Source organism: Fukomys damarensis, unplaced genomic scaffold (assembly GCF_012274545.1).
Source record: "Fukomys damarensis isolate Sample0158 unplaced genomic scaffold, DMR_v1.0_HiC HiC_scaffold_15, whole genome shotgun sequence".
NCBI lineage: Eukaryota > Metazoa > Chordata > Mammalia > Rodentia > Bathyergidae > Fukomys > Fukomys damarensis.
Genome location: NW_022900927.1, coordinates 36,391,434 through 36,417,903, shown reverse-complemented (window position 1 = coordinate 36,417,903; position 26,470 = coordinate 36,391,434). Strand labels below are relative to the sequence as shown.

Below are 26,470 nucleotides of genomic sequence, written 5' to 3'. Positions count from 1 at the left end.
GGCTTATTCATTATTAACTGATGAAAGATAACACACATGATATTAAAAACTAAAAATCTAATGTTTCTACTGTCATGACTGCCAGTTAATACTCGACCATGAAAAAGTTCAGCTGGTCTCTTAACTTTCTGGGGGAAACATTTATGTACTGCACCATATCAAAACTTCACAACCTTTGCTTTGCACTATTAGCACCAACTGTAACAAGCTGTTTTATTGAGTCAGATAAGTGTCTTTCAAGGCAACATCATGCCCATTTTCCTGCTGATGAAAATGTTTTTAGTTATAAAGGTTTATCTCTTCCAAAGCTGAAATGGTTCAGTAACATAAAAATATGAGGTGTTCTAAGATACATCTTGAATTGCTCTGATTCTGATGAAGAACCAGCAGAGTATTTCTTACTGTAATTTAACTGGAAACACTACTTCAACTTCAAATTTACTTTAATATGTACAGAGTTAACAAATTACAATTAAAATAGAATCAGTTATGTTAATTCCACATAACTTAAAATCATGCAATACTGCATGGTAAAAACACCAGCTTCATTCATATACAAAAAAGTATCAAGACTCATGATAACATCTTGAAATAATTGATATAAGCTATTCACAAAGTATTTTATAAAAATGTAAAGACCTGATTAATCAATTGATGCATTAAGAAAGATAATAAACATTATTAGTAAAGTTACAAGCAATTAATTTTAAAATTACACCAGGTACAGGGTTGAATGCAGTCTCATGAAATAAATGTTTTAAGAAAATAGTTTTGAAAAAATCTCATAGTGTAGCCATGTACTAATTTCATTGAATTACATTATATAAATCAATAGTCAAGTTTATTCAGTTGAAGAAAATATGCCTATCCTTTCTTATACCCATAAATAGTACTTATAGTCTTTATATACAAGTGAAGAAATGTTCAATGTAAAAAAGATACTGCCAATCCATTTATGGTCAAAATAGCTCTTTACACTTTAATTGCACTGATGAAAATGTCCAATTTGAATCACATTCAACCAGCGTAAATATTTAAGCTGAGCATTTTGCTGTAAACAATAGAAAAAAGCAAACTCATTTTTAAAAATTTCATCACTGGGCAACAATCTACTTCTCAGCTTAGACCACTATACGAAGGCTCAACATTTAATCTAATCAAATCCAAAAACCACTAAATTTAAGAGTAAACAAAGTGAATGTTTTTCAAAGTGCATAATTTCCAACTCATCCACATGTAGTATATACCCAATTCCAGTTCATCAGCAAGAAAATAAAATGGACTAGGCTATAAAAATACTAAGGAATGTTATTTTAAAAGGAAAGGCTATTTGGTAGAAGTAACTACAAAAATAATTAGTTTAAAACTTTGTAAAGCTTTAATGCAAGAATATCAGTACACTTTCTTTCTGTCAACCTTAAAAGCATGATCAATACCAAGATTTTAAATGTCCACTTTCAAGTACTTGAAAAAGAGTTTCAATAAACTGTCTTTTCAAAAAAAAAAAATGCAAGACAAATGATCATGCAGGTGTTAATCTGCTAACATTTGGGGACAATGGTATCTGTGTTGGGCTGTCATCTCTGGTTCCACTGGCAGCAAGGGTAGGCAAGGTGTTGCTCTGAAACACAGATGCAGGACAAGTCATGCCAACATTTTCATCTTCACCAGTGTCTGAATCTGGGGTTGTAATTTCACTCTCCTGAAGCCCCAGGATCTCACAAACAGCTTGTGGCAATTCCTTGATATGAAAAATCAAACACAACACCATCATTCATTTATCAAGAAAAATTATCACAAAATAACACTTCTGTTGATGACTACTTTGATTCCAGAATCTGACCTTACAGTGTAAATATCATGTATCCTTTTCTCAGGCCTTCCCTTCTCCATTCCAAATGAAACTCTAACCATCTGGTTTTTAACAATCAGTACATGTTTACAGTACATGATTACAATTACTATGGTGAGGGCTGGGGATTTAGCTCAGTGGTTTTGCTGCCTGCCTCGCAAGCGCAAGGACTCGAGTTCGATCCCCAGTACCAAAACACACAAAAAAAACAATTACTATGGTGAGTCAGTACATACACATAATACAACTTCTTTTCCCCTCTCTCTTTTTTTTTATCCCCTACTCCTCCTTGGCTCCATTTTTTTTTTTTAAGTAATTCCTGGATCTCTTTCAAGCTGGTCACTCTCCAACTCAGAATGACCACAAACATAATGGTTGTCTAATTCTTTGAATTTATCACTTTCTTCTTTTTATAGTAATATCTTATTTACACTGTGTCTCTCCTTAAATAAACAGAAGTTTCTTAAAAGTAAGTAGTATATGCTGACATGTTTTAGAACAGAATATCTATCAAATAAATGCAGAACTCAAGTAACTGGATCTATGAACAAAAGACATGAAACTCAAACAAAAATTCTTATAAAAATGCAAAAGCCACCAGGTATGGTGGTGCACACCTATAGTTTCAGGAGGCAGAAGCAGGACTGTCACTAGTTAAAGGCCAGAGTGACCTAGCTAATGAGTTTAAGGCCAGCCTGTACTGCAAATCCTACCTCAAAAAACAAACAAAAGCAAAAGCCAAAAAAAGAAAAATCAAAAGTATACTGATTGATTTAATATTTCAAAACTGCCTTGTTTTTAGAAATCATTAAGAGCGTGACTGATCTGATATAGATATAATGACAAAATACTATTAATTTTATCTGTATTTGGGGATACTGCATATTTAATAATAGATTATGTATTCACTGACTCAAATGGGTACTGAATCATTGCTTAAATTCTACACAGCCTCTTTAACTGCAGAAATATTTCCATTACTTTTGCTATTTTGTCTTATTATTAAATGCTTCCTATCTGGCATAATCAGTCAACTAATTTTAATTAAGAGCTAAAAATCTATTATGGTAAACATAAAGCCAGTCAATGCTTTGTGTCTGCCCTCAACCTGCTAAAATTGCCATTTATTTTACTTTTAAGAAGAAAAATATTTTTTATCCCACAAAAAAAAAAGACCAAAAACAAAACCTTGCAATTATTTTAAAACACTGTGTACCTTGCATTTTACCATCTGTAGAGAAATCGCTTCTGCCTTGCATAGCACATCTTCCACATCGATTTTCATGGACAACTCATTGATATGCTAAAAAACATCAATAACATAAAATGGTAATGAAAACTGAAAGTACTATATTTACTATATAAACAACTTATTAGCTGCACTACACATAAAATCCTTAAAAATATGTACATACTACAAATACACAAGAAATTCAATATATTTTCATTAGATTATTTCAAGTATTAAATCTAAAGAATACCTAATAAGCTTATGGAACATTCACAGCTATCTCAAAGCTCTAAGTAAAAATTATTTTTCAAAAAACTAAATACATGAAACATTTGTTGAATTTACTTTTCTTCCAAATTAGCCAGTAAAACGTTAACTTTCTTCTAATACATATCTGTTGAAATGACATTCTCAGAAAGCCAGTTCTAGCTTAAGTGTAACTATTTAATTTAGCTACGGGATTCAATAACACTCCACGTAAATGTTCTATGTATCAGCAGCACCAGAGGAAAGAACCAAAACACTCAAGTCTAAACTGAAGAAATAAGTACCTTAAGTATCTCATTGAAGCCATAATGTTTTTCCATTATTTGATGCTTTTCTGATTCAAGAATAGCACAACAGAGAAGAAGATGGAAATTTTTACATGGCAGTTCAGTCCACATTACCTTTAAAAAGTACAAGAGTTATTTAAACTATTAGTTCTAGAATATTTTCTTCATTGATATAAGATGAACACTGCAATGAAGCCATGAAGCTGCCCAGTTGGGATAGTCACAACTTTTTTTCTAATTAGCAAATGAGAAGTGAAAGAGCTTCATCTTCACTACAAACAAACATCAGGTTTAATACTTGACATATTCCAATTCTGGTTCTTTGGATGACTGCAGTATACAAATCACTGTGTGCAGAGCCAACACGATGTCTTATGAATTAAGCTGCCACAGCCACAAAGAGGAGTTCAAGGTGTAAGGGTCAGATACATTTTCAGTATTTTTTCTAAACCTTCAGGTTCTCACTTATAAACTTTCAGTATCTTAAAAAAAAATAAGTTAACACCTCAAATTTTTTATTAAAAAAATTATATAGTACATGAAGCCAAAAGTACCCAGATGGCTCTATATTCTAAGTATCTAAAACCTCACCTTTTAAAACTGAAAATATTTCCGATTGTGACAAAAAGTGAGTAACTACCCAAAACTTATATTCAAACATAAAACATTTGATTAACAGCTCCACTTCAGTGCCAGGTATTTAGCTCAGTGACACACCTGCCTCACAAGTGCAAGGTCCTGAGTTCGATCCGGGGGTGAGGAGGAGACACAGCTCCACTTCTTCCTAAATATAAAAAATGCCCTCAGACTCAGAACCTTAGTTTCTCCTTGGTTAATGTATCTAATATCTTTTCTGCAAAGATAAAAAGATTCACAAAAACAATACTATTACAGCATACCTGAAATGTTTTTATTTTTTAAAAATTGAAGCTGAATAATTTTAGAACTAAATTCAATTTTTGAAAGTTTAATTACAATAGATTTAACCTCAAAGTTTTTGTTAAGTTGCAAATATTACCATACTGCCTTTTCTAACAGTAGCACAGTCATCAGTACTACAGCAATCTATTTCTCTCATTCTTTCCTTAGGAGAATTTGTCATCCCTCAGATTTTTATAAAGATAAGGCAAAAGCCAGGCACAGTACCACGCACCTGTAGTCCCACTACTCTGGGAAACTGAAGCAAAAAGACCAAAAGTTCAAGCTCAGCCTGGGCAACTCAGTGAACTTTTCCCAAGTTTTAAAAAATGTTAAATAAATAAATAAAAAGGGCTGGGGATGTAGCTCAATGTGAAATTCCTAGGTTCAATCCAAAGAATCACAAAGTGGGGAGGGATAAGGCAACAATCATTTTAATAATATTGTATTAAAAAGAACAATGATCTGGTAATGAGATACCTGAGAATAAAATAATTTTGTTTTTCAAAAGTTACTCTGGGTACAAAATGCAGTACAAAGATGTATACCAAAACCATGATTATGTATTTCTTCTAGAGTGGAGAGAAATGGGCCTAGCTATGCCTTCAATTTTTATGTTGACAAAAAAAAGAAAAACTAGTAGTAAATACAGCAAACTACCTACATATATTAAATTCAAAAGGTGGCATGTTTTTTGTTCTTTTGTTGCAACTTAAATTTCTTTGAAAAAGCAATACAAGTCAGCTCCTCCCAACACTTCCCACTGCAAACTAAATGCCAATTCAAGTTGACTGACTCTTCAAAACTACCTTGAATGCTAAACACATCTGCCAGAATGTGACACAGCCTCACAAAAAGTCAAGTTTCCCAAAGAAAGAACACAAGCAGCAAGTGGTCTAGGGACATTAGGAGACTTGTTGGCCTGAAATCTCATAAGGATTTTAACTTGAAAAAAGAAGTTCCACTAAGAGACAACCTACAATGAGGGAAAAAATTTTAACCAGCTGTTCCTCAGACAAAGGACTATTATCAAGGATATATAAAGAACTCAAAACAATCATCCCCCCCAAATATAAAGACCCGATTCAAAAACGGGCATCCGAAATGAACAGACATTTCTCAAAGAAGTAAAAGCAGCAAGTAAATATATGAAAAAATGTTCCACATCACTGATCATTCGAGATGCAGATGAAAACAACACTGAGATTCCACCTCACCCCACAAAGAATGGCTGCTATCAAGAAATCAACCAATAACAAATGTTGGCGGGGTTGTGGAGAGAAAGGGTCACTTCTCCATTGTTGGTGGGAGTGCAGACTGGTGCAACCACTATGGAAATCAATATGGAGATACCTCAAAGAACTAGGATTAGAGGTTCCATTTGACCCAGCCATCCCTCTGTTGGGTATCTTCCCAAGAGAACTAAAAGAATCATATCACAGAGAAGTATGCGCACCCATGTTTATAGCGGCACAGTTTGTAATAGCTAAATCTTGGAAACAGCCCATTTGCCCATCAGTTGGAAACTGGATAAAGAAGATGTGGTTTTTCTATAAAATGGAATATTGCTCAGCCATAAAGAACGAGAAAATAGATTCATTCATAGGAAAATGGATACATATTGAAGATATATTCCTAAGTGAAATAAATAAGTCACACATGTGTAAATACCGAATAGTTTCCCTGGTGTGAATAATCTGCAATAATACATAAGATCCTAATAAGATTACTGACATTTAGAAATGGGAAGAAAGGAGCTAAAGGTGTAGGGAAGGTGGGATGGGTAGGGGAAGTGTAACAAGGGAAAAGAAAAAAATGTGAGATAATGAAAAGATGAAAATAAAGTGTTTGTAGATGGGGAGGGGAGGAGAGGGTGAAGGGAGGGCAGGGGCAAGGGGAAAAAATGAGAATCAAGACTTGTCATGTAGCGGTACAAGATCCCAACAATGAATGTAACTGTACTGCAACCCTAAAATGTACCAATAAACTCAATTAAAGCTGAAAAAAAAAAAAAGAAAAAAGAAGTTCCAGAAGAACCAAATATTAGGTTTAGGATCATTAATATTTCTAAAGAACAGCTAAAAATTCATCAAGATTTTAGAATCTACTTTCCTTAGCAATTTTAATTATGCCATGACAATCCATTTATACTCCACAGAATTCTTTTTATAATGAATACCATATGTGTATTATAATTTAAGAACTTACCTCCCATAGTCGAAGAATATCCAGGAAACTAAATTCCCTTTTAAATCTGATTAAAAGCCATCTGAAGCAAAAATATAGGTATCCTGAGTCCTGAGATTCTATATGAAAGAAAAAAAAAACAAAAATGGCTTATCCTGAAGCTAATCATGTCAAAACACAGGGACCTTTCTCAAACTGAAACTTTCCTTTGCATTTTAGGTGATTAGAAGCCCTTTATATTTAACTGGCCTTTTATTGTTTCAAGGAAACAATTCAAATTTACAGGCTAGCGATGTTTTTTTTCCTGAAATGGAGTTTCACTACATTGGCCCAGGTTGGACTTGAATTCATGACACTCCTGAGTCAGCCTTCCAAACTGCTAAGATTCCAAAGTGTACACTATGGCACCTGGCCTTCAAACTTCTTAAAAACTACCAAACAACAATAAATAATTAATTTTATGAACATAATGTATTCGACCTAACCTACCTAAATAACTGCAAAATCCACTGTCCAATAATCGAAGTAAGGTACTCAGCTGAATTAATTGGGTCTTCATGCCTTGCATTTGTTCTTCAAAATTTTGATGCTTTAAAAGAAAATAATTGTTATCACATAAATAATATTTAATAATATATTTTATTGTATATAATCACTGATAACTAGGGACATCACATGACATTTAAGGACAAATGCTGGACTTCTTCATAATGGTTATGTTAAAAAATACATCACTAATTTAAAAGCTAAAACGATATTAAAAAGGGAAGGAAGGCAAAAAATACTTGTTCTCAAATGAAGGATCATTTTCTTCCTTTAATTTAGATAAAGAAAAATGCAGGGATAGCAGCAGAAAACTAATACACTTACTTTGTACCCAGCATAAAAGACTTGGTGAACAGAACACATATCTGAGAAATAAACATTTATTCTATTATTTCCTTAGTTAAATATTCCTTCAAATTATCCTATGATATAAAAGTAACGTTAGCTTTAACATGTATCCCATTTTTGGAGTTATAACCTCTTAACTTTGATGACAATGAGGAATATGTGAGGTCAAAACTTTTTATGACCATACTAAAATATTTGTATTTACACTTTTATTTTTTTTTTTGTATCAGGGATCGAACTTGGGTCCTTGTGCTTGCGAGGAAGGCAGCAGAACCACTGAGCTAAATCCCTGGTCCCACATTTTATTCTTAAAGCACAAAAGACTATATACAGTGTGTGATGCTGCAACTGAATACAGGAGCAGAAATGGAAATCCAGCTATTATATGAGCAACTAAGCATAAATAATTAAATAAAAAAATAAAACAACAGGAAAAAGGGAGAAAGGGACTAAGCCATGGAGGATGGGGAGGTGAGGGAGAGGAAGAGTCTATGAGAAGAAATAAGATATGTTATGTACATGTACCATTTCCCCACAATGACTGTAATCATTACGTACTTCAAAACGTGTACTAATAAAATTTGAGGAAAAAAATACATATCTCGGTGAATTTTTTTCATTAGGAAGTTACTTTTTATTTTAAAATATAACAAGTTATACTAGAATACAGTAATTTTTAAATGAATCAATAAATATTTACAAATTTCTCAATAGTAATCATTCATATGATAAATAACAGATATAAGCCACATAAAAGTTTGTTCGAGTTCTCAAGAATATATGAGACTGTGAAAGAGTCTTGATACCACAAAGTTTGAGTTTTGGCTGTGGTTTCCAAGCTAAAAGTCTTCAAAGGTGAGCAGAATCCCTACCAACCTTTGAGGCAAGGAACTAGAAGGCACCAAACAAATGCTTTAAACTACTTAAATCATTCTGAATGAAGCCTTTAACTGCTGTCCCCCCAATCCCTCTACATGACCTACTGCCATAACCCCTGTGAGAAGCCTTAGAAAAATTATTTTGCCTTCCTCACACTTTTTTTTAGCAGTACAATAGCTTTATTAGAATTAGCTATTATAATAGAAACAATACAGTACTGATTTTTTAAAACATTTTAAAGGGTCCTGATCACAAGCTGTTTCTCTTTAATAAATCAAAGAACTACTTTAATAAACTAACTTAGCCTCCAAGATATAGTTTCTCCAGATTTACCAGATAGACCTGTTAAGGAAGGACAGAACTTACTGATTAACAGGACAATGTCTATTGTGACACAGCCAAAGACTAGAATGTGAGTACCAATATGACTATGGCTACCCACTCTGCTATAAAAAAAGCAGCATCACCAAAATGACAGATACAACCTTTGAAAAAGTACTCATCCTGGAGAAGGGGAAGTAAGATCAACAATAAATATACAAAAGACTTCACCTGTATCAGAAATTAAAGAGAGAAAGGAGGGGAGGGATATGCACACAGATGTGGGAAGAAAAGAGGGAGGAATTAAACTGGCAAAATGGATGATGGCTATAAGAAAGTTCATTAGATCATTTGTACTCTACAAATATTCCCATAATAATAAAGTCTCTGCCTACAACAACATTAGATGAAGATAAATACTACAAAAAGCAGATTTAGGGATACTAGGTTCCATCACAGCAAAAGCAAGAAAAGAACAGCTGTACAACAAAAACAGAGTCAAACAGCAGCACAGATTCAAAAACAGCAATGCAGTGAAAAAGAATAGTACAGATTATTTTGAGATACATATCACTACTTCACTCAAATACTATGAAAAAAAGTATTAGTAGATAATATACTCTGCAAGACATCTTTTTAGAATAAAGACTAGAAAATCGCTTCTCGGCCTTTTGGCTAAGATCAAGTGTAAAGACTAGAAAAATCCCCAGACATCCTCAGTGGAAAAGCCAAGCACGGAGAACATTTATTGTGAAAAAGGTTAAATGAAGAAATTAAAACTTCCCTGTTCACAAAAATGACAGAGATTGTAAAGTATGTACTACAGATGTTGAGAAAGTAGTCTTTACTTATGAGACCTAAATATACGCATATGTATGGCCAATATATTTGAATGTGTCAAAATTGGTTCAGTAAGACTCTAAATATATTATCCATATTAATTTTGGCGGAGAATACCTACTCTAAGTAGAAGTTTATAAACTGAGCATTGGAGAAAGATTCGTGTGTTTATTTGACAAAAAAATCTGTTAAATACTTCATGCTGAGCATTACAAAAATTCTGGTACACATTAAATGAAACAAAGACATGATTTCTTTATCAAGGAACCTACTAGTTCTAGTGAAAAGTGGATGAACAACAACAAAAGCACAAGAAGGGCAGACAAAAGTTTTTATGTCATTAGTACAGTAGTACAGACCTTTATAACAAATGCCTCAGGTTTCTAGAGCACAGGGAAGTAGTTGGAATTAAGAATGTAGGCAAATCAATCAATCAAAAAGGTAAAGAAACAAACAAATTATCAGAGTACAACAATAATTTTCTTCTAAATAATCCAAAAATATGAATTCATATCCAAGGACTAATTTAAATATTTAACAGTAAAAAAAATTTTTAAACTATCAAATCTTACCAAATATACATTCTTAAAAAGAACTATGTAAGGTAAGACTGAATCCAAACTATGGACAAGAGACCTGAGGAAGTAGACAACGATGGATAAAACTGGAAGAGGAAAAAAACAGGTGAACGAGAAGGATAGAAGGAAAAGAGAAGGTTAAAAATATCAAATTTCACACTTATATCCCAGAAGCCCTGAGATAAATTTTATATATTGAGAAAAATTTTTGATGATTACAAAATTTTACCCCTTGCAAACATTTCGGTATCTGAAATAAAGACACAGCATCAACTTTATTAGTTTTATTTTGAAAAACTACAGTGACCAATGCAGTGTTTTTTGGGTTTTGTATGTCTTATTACTCATGTATCTCCTTTTTTCTAAAAGATTGACTAAGAAAATTTCTCTATTCCCATGCTCATCTATTGTGTGGAACTATTGTGTCAAAAATATAGATAAATATTTTTTGCACTAATCTGTATATACATAGTTCAATTCTACTAAGCACATACTCCTGAGAAAACAACAATGAACTGCTAAGAGAATGCCAATTACAAATAGTTAAAACACATTATACTATAATGACAAAATCCAAAATGCTCACAAAAGGTAAGGATGTTACTTGGCATGACTAAGCAATAAATGCTCTGAAACTGATGATATGAATGTTCAACTATTTCATAAACTGAATTCATCTATTGCATCATTGTTCTATAATGACTCATGGCTCTTCTGAAGAACATAAGCATTTATTTATATTATATCTTGATTTTTCTTTACAGACACATACTACATTATCTACTTTACCATTAAAAACAATACAAGTATTTCCAAGCCTCCTGAAAGATGATTAAAAAGAAAGAAAAGCAAAATGACCATGACATAATTCTTTAAGTTCCACCATGGTTAAATATAAAAATCAAACTTTTACAATAAAATTATACAACTATAATTTTAAAAATCAGTTTGACTAAAGGAAGGAATCCCTGTTCTTACCATTTGGTCCATATAAGAGGCAAAGCACCAAAAGGCATCCACTTCATTTTCCATTACATACAAAAGAGGAGAAAGTAAGTCACTCATTCCTTGCACATATCCTAAGAAGAAAAATAATAATAATCATGTCTCTGAAAAACCTAAGCTTTATGTGTCCTTAGAAGTATATTAGCACCACTTCACTGAACATTATTCTTCCTTTCAATTCAAAATTTGGAAGATACTGTCATTCACAGTGAAAATAAGCAAGGAGAAAGTCTAGCAATCAGGTAGCAAGATGAGTTGTTTTAGACTGAGATGTCAAGAAGATAATGAAAGCTGCCAGAATACATCTTAGGGTAAATATCACCATAGTGCAGACTGGTGCAACCACTGTGGAAATCAATAAGGAGATACCTCAAAAAACTAGGATTAGAGGTCCCATTTGATCCACTTAGTCCTCTACTGGGTATCTTCCCAAAAGAAAAGAATCATACCAGGGCCGGAAGTTTAGCTCAGTGGCCTGAGTTCGATCCCCAGTTCCACAAAAAAATTAAAAAAAGAATCATACCACAGTGATATATGTGCACCGATGTTTATAGTGGTAATTTGTAATACCTAAAGCTTGGAAACAGCTTATTTGTCTATCAACTGGTAACTGGATAAAGAAGATGAGTTTTTTTATAAAATGAAGTACTACTTAGCCATACAGAATGAGAAACTAAAGACATTTATAACTAAATGGATGTACACTGAGGCCATACTCTTGAGTAAAATAAATAGGACACACGTGTAAATATTGAAGTTTCCCTGATGTGAGAAATTAAAAGTATAAATAAGGATCCAAATGTATAGTTGATAATAATATGAATTAGGAAGAAAAGGTCTAAATGGGGTAAGGGAAGTGGGAAGGGTAGGGGAAAGGAAAAAATATGAGAAAAGGAAAAAATGGAAACAAAGTTTTGTAAATAGGGAGGGGTGGAGGGTTTGAAGGGAGGACAGGGGAATGGAGAAAAAATAAGAACCACTGGGATCATGTAAAGGTACAAGATCCCAATGATGAATGTAACTGTATTGTATACCTAACCAATAAACTTAATTTAAAAAACAAAAACAAAAAAAGTGGGTAATACAGGCCCAAGGATTTAGCTCAGTGGCACCGTGCCTTCCTTGCAAGCGCAAGGTCCCAAGTTCAATCCCCAGTAATGAGGGGAAAAAAAGTGGGTAATATAAAAAAATAATAATAATAATGTGCAAGTGCATCATAAAAAAGAAGAAATGAAGAAAACCCAACTGAGGAGCAAATGTAAGCATACAGTCTCACAGAAGAGAAGGAACAGGGAGGCAAAGGAAAAAAAAAAAAGAACCAAGGGAGAAGAACGTTGCAAAAACGTAGGAAAAGTAAGTTACAAGGTCAGCATGGTCAACAACACCAAACTACCATGACTAAGCCATGTAGTCAGGTACTGCATTATCAAGCAAACCATTGGTAACTCTGTATCACTTTTAAATAATAGTCATAGCAATGTCCTGTGTCTTGTTAGTCTTCAGTCAACTAATGCTAGCTGCTTGGTCTAATTCAATCAATATTTTTGAGACTAAAGCCACCACTTTAGCTACTTTCTCTTGATGCAATTGTAATTTTCCAACCAAGACACTAATTACAGTCCCTGATAAAAAAAAAATTGGAAAGTTAAAGAATCAAACCTCTCACTTAAAAATAAACAAAATTGTTGGGTTTGCTTTTCATTTTAATATGTCAAGCTTTTTTAAAATTCTATCCTACAAAACCCTCACTTTCCTTGTTCAACAATTCAATTTCAGACTTTTTAAAGACACTAATGCTTGAACAAAGAAAAGACAAGAGCTCAGACTAAGCTTGATCACTTATATGACATCACTCAACTTTGGTAACTTTTGTAAATTTATTAAAATTAATGTGAGGCAGGAGAATCACCATTGAGTTCCAGGCCAGACTGGCCTACATATTGATTTACAGGCTAGCCTGAACTATAAAGCAAGATGCTGTCTCAAGACACTGTCTCAAAAAGTAAAAAAAAAAATTACAGAATGATTTCTTGTTTGGCAGCTTGCAAAGTCCATGGAAAAGAGTTTTTTGTGTGTAACTCAAAGCTCACTTTTTTTTTTTGTACCAGGGATCAAACTCAGGACCTTGAACTTGCAAGGCAGGCAGCGGAACTACTGAGCAAAATCCCCAGCCCAAACCTCACATTTTTTTTTGTCAACAAAGTCTATCCGTACTGAAGCCCACGAAGGGAGAGGGTTTTGGAAGAACTTTTAAAATGACCTCAGGAAGCAGATAAACCAAAGAAAACAGATCACACATATAATTATGGAGGATGCTTTTATCACCTCAGGATCTCCTTACAAATAAAGGTGGAACTAAATTTGCTATAAGCCTCTACTCTATCATCTTATCTACTGCTATGCCTTTCCAGGTCATTCTACCAAAATCTCATTATGCCTTTCCTGTACCCTATGGGAAAGTATGGTTCTATGCATGTAGAATAAAACAGTGACAGCAAACCTTTTAGAGATGAGTGCCCAAGCTGCAACCTAAAACCCACTTATCACAAAATGCCAATGCAATTTTTATTTTAATTTTTAAATTTAATTTTAATTTTTTTAATTTAATTTTTAACTTAGAAAAAACAATTCACACATTAACATCTTCTGTCTTAAAAGAAAAACAATATGCATGCCATAGGTTCACCACCACTGGCATAAAGGATACCTGAGTTTGCATGAAGGACAGCCAAATACTAACATGCCAAATAATAGAACTACTAAGAAATTTAGAGAAAAGAGCTAAAATCAGTGGCATGTGACAAGATATTTAAATGTAAGCATTTCTAAAAATTTATGTAGATGATTTCTAAAATAATGAAACTTTTGGGCCAGGGATTTAGCTCGGTGGTGCCGCTGGCTGTCTCACAAGCACAAGGTGCTAGGTTTGATCCCAGGTACCACAAAAAGAGAGGGGGAGGAAAGGAGAGGGAGGGGGAGAGGGAGGGGAAGAAGGAGGGGGAAAGGGAGGGGGAGGGAGAACACTTTTAAGAAAAGAGCAAGAAGGTGGGAGGAAAGACAAACCCACTATCAGCGAACTTTCCTATCTGGCCCTGACAATGAAATCAATGACAATATAAAAAAGTCAAAACCAACTGGCATGAAGGAAATCTAATCTGAATTTAGAAAATGCAAAACAGTACTACTCTTGTGGGCCTAACTACATATGAAAGAATAAGTTTTAAGTGTGCTATTCCAAAGATTTACAAAACACCTTTCCCCCGAATAAAAGTGCTTTATTATGAAGCTATACTGAATAAAAATTTCTAAGAAATGAATTTAATCTTGAGTTTTCGGCTTAAATGAGATCACTACCACATTTCTGTTAAATCTTACATGAATCAAGTAGTCAAATTAATCTTTATCTTTTAGGAACCTTTAATTTATTTTATTTTATATATGATTTTCTTTGGGGTATATCATGGGTTGTGGGGATCGAATTAATGTACAAATTCTTTTTAATTAAAGAAACATTAAAGCACCGGGCATGGTGGCACACGCTGTAATCCCAGCACTCAGGAGGCTGAGGCAGGAGGATCGCTGTGAGTTGGAGTCCAGCCTGGGCTACATAGTGAGTTCCAGGTCAGTGTCAACTATACAGTGAGACCCTGTCTCAATAAACCAAAAAAAAAGAAGAAAGAAACATTAAAGCTATTTAAATTAGCATTCAGTGGCACTCAGATTCTGCACTACTGCTGACTGATACACATCTTAATTAGCACTACTACATTTTCTAAGGTAGTTCCTCAGTTTTACAGCAAATTTGTTTCAGTCTAAAGGTGTGAGAAATGAACTCCATATCATCCTACTGTACAACTTCTGAAACTGAAAAGAAAAATTTAATCTAAACATAGGTCAATCTTCCAGATAACTGAAGCTTATCCCTTAGGGTATCAATTTTTTTTTTTTTTTTTGGTACCGGGGATTGAAATTGGGCCCTTGCGCTTGCAAGGCAGGCAGCAGAACCACTGAGCCCTTAGGGTATCAAATTTTAAATAAACAAACTTGAGAGGTTAAAAAATTTAAAAATCAAGAAGCTTGTTTTCTTACATACAGTGTTTTGAGGGTAACTTCAACTCTTATTGATTATCCAGCGTCATTATTATAAACATTCTGTTAAAAAAAAAAAAGCTTCCCACAGATTCTTCCTGAAGCAGTGTCTATTCATTAATAGAAATTATTCTTCCCCGGTTTTTCAGTATGTTTTTGGTAACTGTTATCTCCATTCTTATTACCAGTGAGGCTCAATTCAATGCACATACATCTATACCTCATGTATGGGCTAAGAGGTCAAGCAACTCAGTATGACGCAGTAGCCCATAAGACAGTAAATGTCTAGCTCAGGTAACTCTGCTAAGAAAAAATAGCTGGACGTGGTGGTGCACACCTGAAATTCCAGCACTCAGGAGGCTGAGGCAGGAAGACTGGTGCTACACAGTGAGTTCACACAGCATGGACGACAAACTCAGTTTCAGGTCAGCCTGAACTACACAGTGAGACCCTGTCTCAATAAAACAAGAGGAAAGAGACGTCTACTGCTTTTATAAAAACTATCTTAGTTTCTCATAAGCACGTTATCATTGGGAACCTTGACTATGCTTCAGGTAACTGAAGTACCTAAACAGAAAAACATGGTATAAGTATAGACAAAGGGAAACAAGCTGATGCATTTCTCAGGACATATTCCTACCATGACTCCTACTGTATGAGTGAATTCTCTCTCAAAATTACCATTTGAGAACGGAACAATCTCTCCCATTCCCAAGGACAACAGTCCTCTTCCTTATAGTGGTAACAGAAAAATGGCAATGGATTGGGTTGCTGAAGATACAGAGCTAAGAATGTTCACCAATAAAGACCAATTATGTATTAGTTGTATGATATTGAGTCACTCTCTTAATATAACCTTACTTCTTCAAAAGGCTATTAGAATCAAAACAAAAATCAAATCAAGTATGACAGCACTCTGCAACCTGAAAAGCACTCCATCGGCATGCTCTCAATGATCCAATTGGAGGCTCACTACAGGCTGACATTCTACACTTGCAACTTACTGTCACCAATGTCGCTGATACCTTAAGCCCCTCAACCAAGTTTACATCTTCCTTTTATATAGAAAGCCAAGAAACTTACACAAACAATGAAGAAAATGTGCCCATAATTCAAGACTTATGTGGATTACTTATTAAGGAAATACTCAATCATCTTTTCCAGAAGATGTCAAAACTCTACTAAAGCAATCTGAAAAACAACTATTTCCATTATTCTCTACTGGAGCCATTTGTATAGTCATTAACTCAGAAATGTTATTATTTATACTTTATTTAAAAGCTGATGCCCAGGGAATTTGCTGCTTCTTTAAAGAAGCAATTCAGGTTCGCTAGCTCCTTGACACACTGATTTCTTAAGTTTTTCTCCTTAATGCATCTTTCCTACAGAACTTACTTCTACCTCCAGCACTAGTCGTAACAACTCATTTTTGGTAGATAGACTTACCAAGAAAAAAAAAAAAAAAAAAAAAAAAGTAGATTCTACAAGCCCTTCAAAATAAGCTGCACTATTATCTATGATACTGAGTCAATACTTTTCTTCACAAGGAAAAAACATAAACATCGGTTTTAAACTTTCTCAGTTCATGGCATTTTTTAATGCCTAATTTTGTTTCAAGATGCTCATCTCAAAGAAATAACTAAAAGCTCCTTTTATTAAGTAGTTAGGTCCACCCAACTTAATAATTACAAGAAGTTAAGAATTCCTAATCCAAAAATATAAGATCTGAAATACTCTAAAGGCCAAAACTGAGTGCCAACACAATATGACTTTGGTGCATTTCATATTTTCAGATTAGGACATGTTCAACCGTAAAGTCTACGCATATATTCCAAAATAAAAAAAAAAAACTCCAGAATATTAAGTACTTCTGGTCCAAAGCATTTCAGATAAGATACTGAACTTGTACTCATGTCCTATAAATTTAGCATCTTTTGGGCCCTAAACTGCTTCTCCAACCTTGAAATTCTACTTGATACTACCATCTTCATTTCCTGTTCATTTATTTTCACACGCTACTTGTTTAACACAACACAGCCAAAAACCTAGCTTTGCAAATATGTAACTCCATCAAAAGGAACATGGTGATCTAACATAAAATCCTTAACTGGGCCAGGATTTAGTTCAGTGGCACCATGCCTGCCTCACAAGTGCAAGGTCCTGAGTTCAATTCCCAGTACCAAAAAAAAAAAAAAAAAAAAAAAATCATTAACTATTTCAGCTACTAGTTAGAGCAGTATCCTACAGATATCGCTATAATTCAAAATTTAAAATATCCCACAGTGGCCTGTATGTTTGTTCCAACACCCAGGGCTCCTTGCTTGGGAGACACAGCCTTACAGGTTTTTAGTCCCCGAAGAACAATCTTCCCTTAAAAAACCTATTCCATAGAGCAATTTTCTACTTCTAACTGGTTAATAATTTAAATTCTAAAATAAACACATAAAAGTCTTTTCAAATTAGAATTTCAAGGAGAACTTACCTAAATCAAAATCATACATACAATAGGTCATCAAAATGTCATGAAGCAAAATCAGCCCTGGATTATCTTGGCCTTCATAAAATTTGTTTGTTCGATCTGTTCGGTTAACATCTTTTTCTAAAGAGGAAAATCATCACATATTTGAAAACCTTTCCCAAAAAAACGTTCTTATAGTTTACATCTTACAAATACAGAATTATTTTTCTTACTATCAATTTCTCTTATTGCCAAGCTTAATGAGAGGAAAACTCATCAAATTCCATTTCAAATTCAGGGTAACATTTTTGAATTTTTTTCAAAACCAGTCCACTTCTTCATGAGCAAATTTTAAATATTTTTCAATTTTAATCTAAACATAACCTTTAAATTATATGGTAAGAAACATTTTCAATGTATTAAAAACAACATTAAGTAATAATTCACATTAGTAATTACAATGCATGCAGTAGGTTTACACTTGAAAAACACAAACAAAAAAAGCATATAAAAAATGACTGGCCAATCAAGCATAATCAAAGACATTTGTTTCATTTCATAATTGCTTTGTCATGTTTCACAATCATCCTTATGAAAAATTACTTCTCTATTTTCATATACATCATTCAATTTAGGCATTATAAGCAATTAAATTTTGTCATAATTTGCTGGCAAAAAGTTCATATTAAAAACATATATGGGAGCCAGGGATTTAGCTCAGTGGTTCCAGCATTGCTTCGCAAGCGCAAGGACCTGAGTTCAATCCCCGGTACTTAAACAAAAAAAAACATATATGGGAATAATACCATTAGTGTATTCAGTGTAGTATCAACAATTCAATTCACAAACACTCATGCCCACTAATTGCATCTTCATGTGATAGATTTTTACAACTAAAAAGGCATTTCTCAAACTTGAATCCCTCAGCAAACCAAGAATAAATTGAAAATGATTAATGTACACTAAAATCAATTGTTACAAAATAGTTACCTGTCCCCTACTAAACAATTTGAGAATTAAAATGTTTTACGAATAGAGGCATTTTACAGTAGTAGGTGGCATGACATTAAATTATGTAATTTTAAAAAACTGTTAGACAATTCTAGCTTTCTGTTAAGTTTTTTTAAAGCAAGCATATAAGCTACAGAATGTAGACAACATTTCCCAAACAAGCAAAAGCAATACCAAAAAAATCATGCCATTGTAAGTATAAAATTTCACTTAGAAATGCCTAATGCTTTATTCTCACATTTCAGTTGGTAAGATATAATGCCAATAAAGAACACAAGTCTTAGTAGATATTTTAAACACAATAACATATTCCCATGATCCACCATATCTCTTTTGTTTTATACAGACATGTAGTAATAACATGCCAGGCAATATTTTATGAGGTACCTGTAGAAAGATAATGGGTACTTAAATTTTAAAAACCCTAATTAAATCTGACTCACCATCTAACTTGATGTTGCTAAAGGTAGCTAAAGACAAAAACAGTCTACTGTGGAACCACATCTAACATCTACCACCACTGACCCCCAGAGGGCCTTCAGTGCTGTCTGGCAATCATGTAACATTGTGTTGCCCACATCCATGTGTTGCCCACATCCATTCCATCTCCTTACGTATGTAACTTTTTTATATTTCCTCTCGAGAAAAGTGTCTATCTTTGCCCACATCCTCCCAGCCCTTGAATAAAGATCTTGCATCATACTTCTGGGGAAAATAGATATGACCTAAAGAAATCTCACAATTTCCCAGTCTCCAAACCACATATCTACATGTGAATTTATATACAGCAGTCTCCCTTCTTTCCCATCCTATAAATGAGCTCCACGATTGTGGCTAAGACCAACCCCTCTTCTTATACGTGAGATCCATCACTACTGGCTACCCAAGGACTCTAGGAATTCCTATCTGGTGGCTCTATTAATTTTTGTCCCCCTCCCCAGTTTAATCAATTTTTCCTGTTTACTGTGTCATTCCTATAGCATCCAACCATGCTGTTGTTTCTCTTATCATCAAAACAAAACAAAAAACCCATAATCCAACTTTTTCCTCCAACTGCAGCCTGTTTTTCCGTTTAGAGCAAAACTGGTAAGAGCTGGATGTATTGTCCCCAGGTCCTCCTTTTTGTATTCCCTCTTGAACTCGTCCCAGTCAGGCTGTCACATCTACTTACCCACAAGAACTTCTCTTTAAACAAAATTTCCAATGATCTCTCTGCTCTTTGTAATTCTGTAGTAGTCAATCCAAGTCTTGTCTTCGTCTTACTTGATATCCCAGTAACCATTTTTTAAAATACTTTCATTTGTCTAAAGCTCATGTTTTCTTTCTGAGCTCTTTTCTGTCTCCTTTGCTGAGCTCTATTTTTTCCTAATTACAAAGTGCCTTAGGACCCAGGTCTTGGACCACTTCTTTTGTGTTACTCTGGTAATTTTATGTAGTGTCGTAATACATACTTTCATGTAGTTTCATACCACATGTAGAGTGATGACTCCTAAATTTATTTCTGGCCTGGATCACTCCACTGAACGCTGGCCCTTTATAGCGACCTACTACTCTACATTTTAATCTGTGGATATCCAAGATGCATCTCAAAATTAAGAACTGAATCCCAAAATCCAGAACTGAATTCCAAATACTCCCCCTCCATACTTGTTTGTCTCACAGTTTTTCCCATGTTAGTAAACACTGGCAGCACAACTTCTCCAGATGCTCACCTCAAAAACCTGGGGGTTGTCCCTTAGTCCTTGCCTCCCTTGTCTGACAATGATACATTAAACCAGTATTTGCATCTCCCACCCGGCTCATTCCACTTCCTGTCCTAACTCCATTTTAGCCACACTGGTGTCCTTCATAGTCTTCATCATACAGAGCTCCTGAATAGAAACAAGTCTAGACCTTGCTGTCCCCTTCTGTGGGGAGTAGCCTTCACTCAGAGGGTTGTATGACATACATCCTTTGTTCTTCAAGTCTCTGATCAACACTCACCCATTCAACTGCTGGCCCTTTCTATCAAGCAACCATCATCTTTCATCTGGATGACAGCCACAGCCTGAAATGGCCTTTTTCTTTTCACCTCTGTTCCCCTACAACTATTTTCCCAACAGCAAAGTGATTTGGTAAAATGCAAGTCAGATCATATCACTCTTCTGAAAATCCTCCAGTGGTTTTTAATCTCACTCAAAGTTAAAGCCAGAAATCTTTACAATGACCCACAATGTTCTATGCAGACTGCATTTAATCCTCCACTATTTTTCCTTTTGGCTTCATCAGTTTGTTCACTCTACCCTAAATTTATGTCAGCCATGTTGGCCACAAAAAGACCTAGAGTAGAAACAACTCAGACATGTGCTGTTCCCTTTTCCTTTGACTGCTTTTTACTTACATCTCTATCTGTATAACTCACTTTTCCCCTATTTCAAGTTTCTACTCAAATATCAGTTTCTCAGTAAAAGCTTTCCATGACTGTCCAAGTTTAAAATGCAGCACTGCACATAAGCTATCTACCTCTCATTTTCTCTACTGGCACTCTCCACCAACATACCCCAGGTTTAACTACTTATCTCACTTACTGTCTGTTCTTCCCCACAGGAATGGAAGCTGCTTGAGGGCAAGAATCTTGCCTGTTTTGTTCCCTGATGAATGCCAGGGCCTACAGCAGAGCCTAGTATACAACAGGCACTAAGTAAGTATCATATTGAATGAATGAATGAATGTGTGAATGTTTCGCATAACTAATGTGACTGTAAAAGACACCCCAGTGATTCTAATGTGCTGCCCAAGTTAAAAGTCAGTGGAATAAAAACTGGGATTCCTGGGTCTTAATTGTCTCTCTGATCCCCTAGATGACACCTACCCTCAAGAATACTGGTTAAGAGCCAAAATGTACATCTCCTACCAGACCATACCAAACTGCTCAATTAGCTACTTCACATTCCATTTGCTATCTCATCTTCAGGTTTATAAACCTAATCCCTAATTCAATTTCACAATAGCCCATTCTCATTTGAGTAACTAGCATTGTCCATTGCCCAAATCCTCAAGAAACTTGAGTCCAATCCTTGATTCTCCCCCATATTTAATAGATCAAAAAAATCTTATCAATTCACCAAAATATGACATGAATCCATCTGCCTTGCTACATCTCTATACACCATCAGTCTTGCTTAGCCTATTTCCTAGTGTTCTCCCTGCTCCTACTCTTACCTTACTACAATCCATGTCCAAATAGCAGCAAAAATTATTTTAAAATATGATATGCTTACTTAAAATACTCCAATAGTTTCTCATCTTAAAACTCAACTTCTGGACATGATCCACAAGGCCTACCAAGTATTCTGTAGTTTTTCTTTCATTAAAATAAATTTAGACCCCTCCCTCAAAATTTTTGGTAGTCATTCTCAAAAAATACTTTTGGAAATACAGTATTACAAAACAAAAGAATGCTTTAGAACTATCTTACTATGTATAATTACACTGGAGAAAACACAGTAGAGTTAAAAGGTCACTTAAGAATTAAAACCAAGTTTAAAAAAAAGAATTAAAACCAAATTAAAAAAAAAAAAAAAACAAAGAACTAAAACCAAGTTGTATGAGCAAGTCTGGACTATAGATCTACCTGGAGAGTTGGCTTAAAACAATTTACTAATTCCTTCTGGGTTTCAATTTTATTATCTGCTAAAACTGAAAAAAAAATGGATTAAAGTGATGACTCAACTCAAATTCTATTGTGCAGATTAAAATATCTAGATTTTTTTCCCAGTCTCCTGGAAAAAATGAAAATAGGACACACAAATATCAAGATGAGTCACCATCACTGTTGAAAAAAGAATCTGGCACATGGAAAGAAAGTTATTCAAATACTGAATTAGTTGATCTCTACTATCCCTTCCAGGCCCAGCATTTTATGTTCAAACGGGGAAAACAAAATTTCATTGCCATTTTTTCCTACTTAAGTGGAAATAGTGGCAGACTTCAATTGGAAACTTTAGATAATGCCATGACTTGCAATTCCCAATCTTTTCCTTCACAAGGGAGGCATAGTTTATTCTCACATAATATACTTCCCAGAAAAATAAACTTCTTTTTCAGTCAAAAGTATTATTGCCAAAAAGATCTCAGTAATTGTCTTTACAACTCACTGTCACGTTGAGCTTTCTAAAAATAATTTAGAGAGGGCCGGGGATTTAGCTCACTGGTTCCGCTGCCTGCTTCACAAGCACAAGGTCCCGAGTTTGATTCCTGGTACTACTACTACTACTACTACTAATAATGATGATGATGATGATGATGATGATGATGATGATGATGATGATGATGATATAGAGAATTCTTTCTTTCATGGGAGGGTGGTCATGGCTAGTGTGGTGGTAGCACTATAGTCCTCTATATGTTTACGGCTACAGATATCCAAATCCAACTTCAGCAAAGAATTTAAAAACTAAACTCCATATCTATCCAAAGCTATCTCAAAATTACATAAAACTATAATACGATAGTTAAGAACATTAAAACTGGACTCCACACATTAACCATGTAAACTTAGACATTTATGTTCTCAATGCTTCAGTTTGTAAAACAGAAAATGAACTGAAGCTTGTGAGGTAGACACATACAATACTAACTATGCATCCTTCAGTAACTTGTATCTGCCTGGTCTTTATCGTAAGAGCCAGACAACCCAGTATTGAGTATTTGGAAATAAAGCTAATGCTTTTTTTGTAATAAAATTCTACCAAATACCTCTTTTATTAGAATATTCACTAGAGAGTAACTGTTCTTTATTTTCAAAAACAAAAATGTATCAGTCATTTATTTAATGAAAAAAGTAACATATATTTAAAGATCTACAGGGATATAAATCAAAACCTATGAACTATAATTATCTATGGGCAACCAAAACAAAGCTCTTAACCTTCTTCTCACTTTATAGCTAATTTTTTTAAAATACATACAAATTTTCATAGTGAAGAAAATGATCCAAGTTTTAAAAAAATGAAATTAAATGAAGTTAAACAATCTTTCTTAATTTACATTTTGGAAGTGAAAATTAAAGACAGCATATCACCACTTATAAATATAATAACTGAATCAATGTGCCTGATGGAAGAGAAGCAACCATAAACATTAAACACACATTCCAAAGTACTTTCCAATTCTGATTTCTCTTTTAAACCAACATTTATCTCTGCTTCTTTAATCTTCCACAGGAGGGTAGTCATGACTAGGTGGTAGTAGTAACACATCCCTTTATATTTTTGAGGCTAATGTTAACCTTAAGAGTACAATGTTAACCTTTCTTACATTTCCAAAATTAAGAAAACTTACCAATCAGACTTCTATAATCTCGTAATCGTGAATTTCTCTTCTCTTGTTCCTCGCTAATAGATTTCCACTGTAGCTTCATCCTAAAGTATTCATCACTATAGAAACAATTTTATATCAAAGAAAGCTATTTGAAAATTTTAGTCTTAACACTGTTTAATTGGGTTTTTCCATAAACAGCATATCAAAGTATTACATTAGACTGACTTAAGTCTATAAATATGACAGTGAAATGTTTTAAGTTACAATAAGTGAAAACAAAAAAACGAATCTTGTATATGTGCACATTTATAAGATAAACTTTGCTTAATTACTAGAATAACTTTAGATGTGTGCTGAAGGAAACACCTCAATACTTAAAATATTTAAAATTATTCTAGTCATTAAATATTTTAACCACTAAAGTTTCTAAATAATTTTAAGTACAAATCTAAATGATTTGTTAAAAAGCATGAAATAAGAGTTTAATTTTCTAGCAAGTTTACTGCAGAAACTTATCAATATAAAAACATCTTAGGAAAATTGGACAGTCAAGAAAATTTGAATACACACCTAATAACTAAGAGTAGCTTTAAATAAAATGCTAGGATCTTATACCTGGAAAGGTGATATTGTTTCAACTATGAGAAATAACCTTACAAAAGCAAGTTTCAAAAAAGAATAATCAGTAAATAATTCAAAGGAAACTACCCTAAAGACCAAATATACTTCAATGAGCTGACTGTTTCACATAAATTGTTTCACATAAATTGTAAAAATAGACTGAGGCAAAATATTTTTAAATGTTGTATCTAAATAATTATTAAGTAAATGAAAGGTCTGTTCAAAGCTGGCACAGAGGTCTAGAAATTTCTACCATCTTTTTACATATTCTCCAACATAACTATAATGAGTTCCTTCTAATGTCTCTGGTTTGAAATTACAGTACTCATAATTTTTAAATTAAAATAATGAAAATAAAATTACTTTCCCATCGCCCAATTATTCCAAATCCTAATCTAGAAACCCTCTATTAATTTGGGTTTTTTTGTTGTTGTTGTTGTTTTTGTACCAGGGATTAAACTCAAGGTGTTGGGCTTGCAAGGCAGGTGGCAGAACCACTGAGCTAAATCCCCGGCCCCCCTCTATTAATTTGTATGGCTCAGTTTCTTGAATATGATGAACACATGCACAGACCATTACTTACGTTTTTTGCTTCTGTAATTGAGTTCTTTCCTCCTTGGTACTGTCCCAAGGAAAGTAACCCAGCAGAAATTTCCACGCTTGCTTTCTCAATGAATGACTAAGACCCTGAAGAAAACACACACATTAATTAGAAGAATGAAATATTGTAAGTTCACAAAACTTGCATAGAAGCAAATGGGAAAATAATGTTTAAGAGGTTTTATACATATTAATAGCTCAACCCAGTAAATGCTATCTTATTTTTTTACTTCTAGAATCCAAAGATGTAAACAGCTATCACAAAGCTTAAACAACACAAGAATATATAGTAGACTGCATGGTGGACAGCAAGACTGCTGAGTTCTAGCCCAACCTTACTGGATAAGGCAAATGCCACAGGGGCACATGCCTCCTGCACATAACCCAGAGACGCTACAATAAGGAAGATTAGTTTCCCCTAGGGTCAAAGGTATCCCCATACTCGACCCTCAAAAACGAGCACCTCACCCAGTCCAAATGAATGCAGAAATTTTAGGGCATCATTTTTATAAAAGAAATAAAGAAGTTTATCCCCCTCCTCTTTAAAAAAAAATTATTAACACTAGCAGTCTATAATACAATTAGTGGTAGAGTATTTAAATTACCCCTCTAAATATCATCTGCTTCATATTATCTACATTTAAAATTCTCCCTTCAGAATCAATGTTCTTAGTCCATTCTTCCAGCGATACCGGCTCTCTCCGCTGAACAACAGGTCGTTCTCCCAAATCAATCTAAAATAAGATTAGCAATAAAAGTACTTCTTTAACCAATGAGTGACATGAAATCAAGACATAGAAAAACTAAATCAGCAACACTGTTTTTCAGATATTAGTTCTAGCACTTCTGATATTTTTCCTTATTTTCTGGTGTTCAGCTTATGAACTGTCAGAATTACATTTCCTTCCTTCCCTCTAAAGGCACAAATATCTGGGCTATAAATTTTGAGAGAGGAATTCCCATAGACTAAAAACATTTGGCATTTAAGAGAAAAAGGTATTCAGGAGGCTGAAACAGGAAGATGGCAAGTTTGAGGCTAGCATGGGCTACAGAGCAAGTTCCACGCCAGACTGAGCTAAATGGTGAGACCCATCTTCAAGGAGGAAGGGGGCTGTTAGTTCTTTGCTCTTT

The 26,470-nt window shown here is 34.1% G+C and overlaps 1 protein-coding gene across 5 annotated transcripts in view; it reads right to left on the bottom strand.

The window, feature by feature from the left end:
- Positions 1–537: 537 nt before the first annotated feature.
- The window catches only part of Tbc1d15 (TBC1 domain family member 15), a 58,491-nt gene continuing 32,558 nt past the window's right edge, over positions 538–26,470 (bottom strand). For 2 of the 5 annotated variants that reach the window (XM_033763777.1, XM_033763779.1), the window contains 10 exons: positions 25,945–26,073; positions 25,323–25,426; positions 24,140–24,234; positions 17,831–17,947; positions 11,233–11,333; positions 7,232–7,331; positions 6,764–6,861; positions 3,635–3,751; positions 3,069–3,155; positions 538–1,741 (listed from right to left, as the gene is read on the bottom strand). In XM_033763777.1, the coding sequence (XP_033619668.1) occupies positions 1,523–1,741; positions 3,069–3,155; positions 3,635–3,751; positions 6,764–6,861; positions 7,232–7,331; positions 11,233–11,333; positions 17,831–17,947; positions 24,140–24,234; positions 25,323–25,426; positions 25,945–26,073 (1,167 nt within the window). In that variant the 3' untranslated portion in view covers positions 538–1,522. The remainder of the gene's footprint in view (positions 1,742–3,068; positions 3,156–3,634; positions 3,752–6,763; positions 6,862–7,231; positions 7,332–11,232; positions 11,334–17,830; positions 17,948–24,139; positions 24,235–25,322; positions 25,427–25,944; positions 26,074–26,470) is intronic. The other 3 variants (XM_010617499.3, XM_033763778.1, XM_010617498.3) reach the window with 2 other exon arrangements.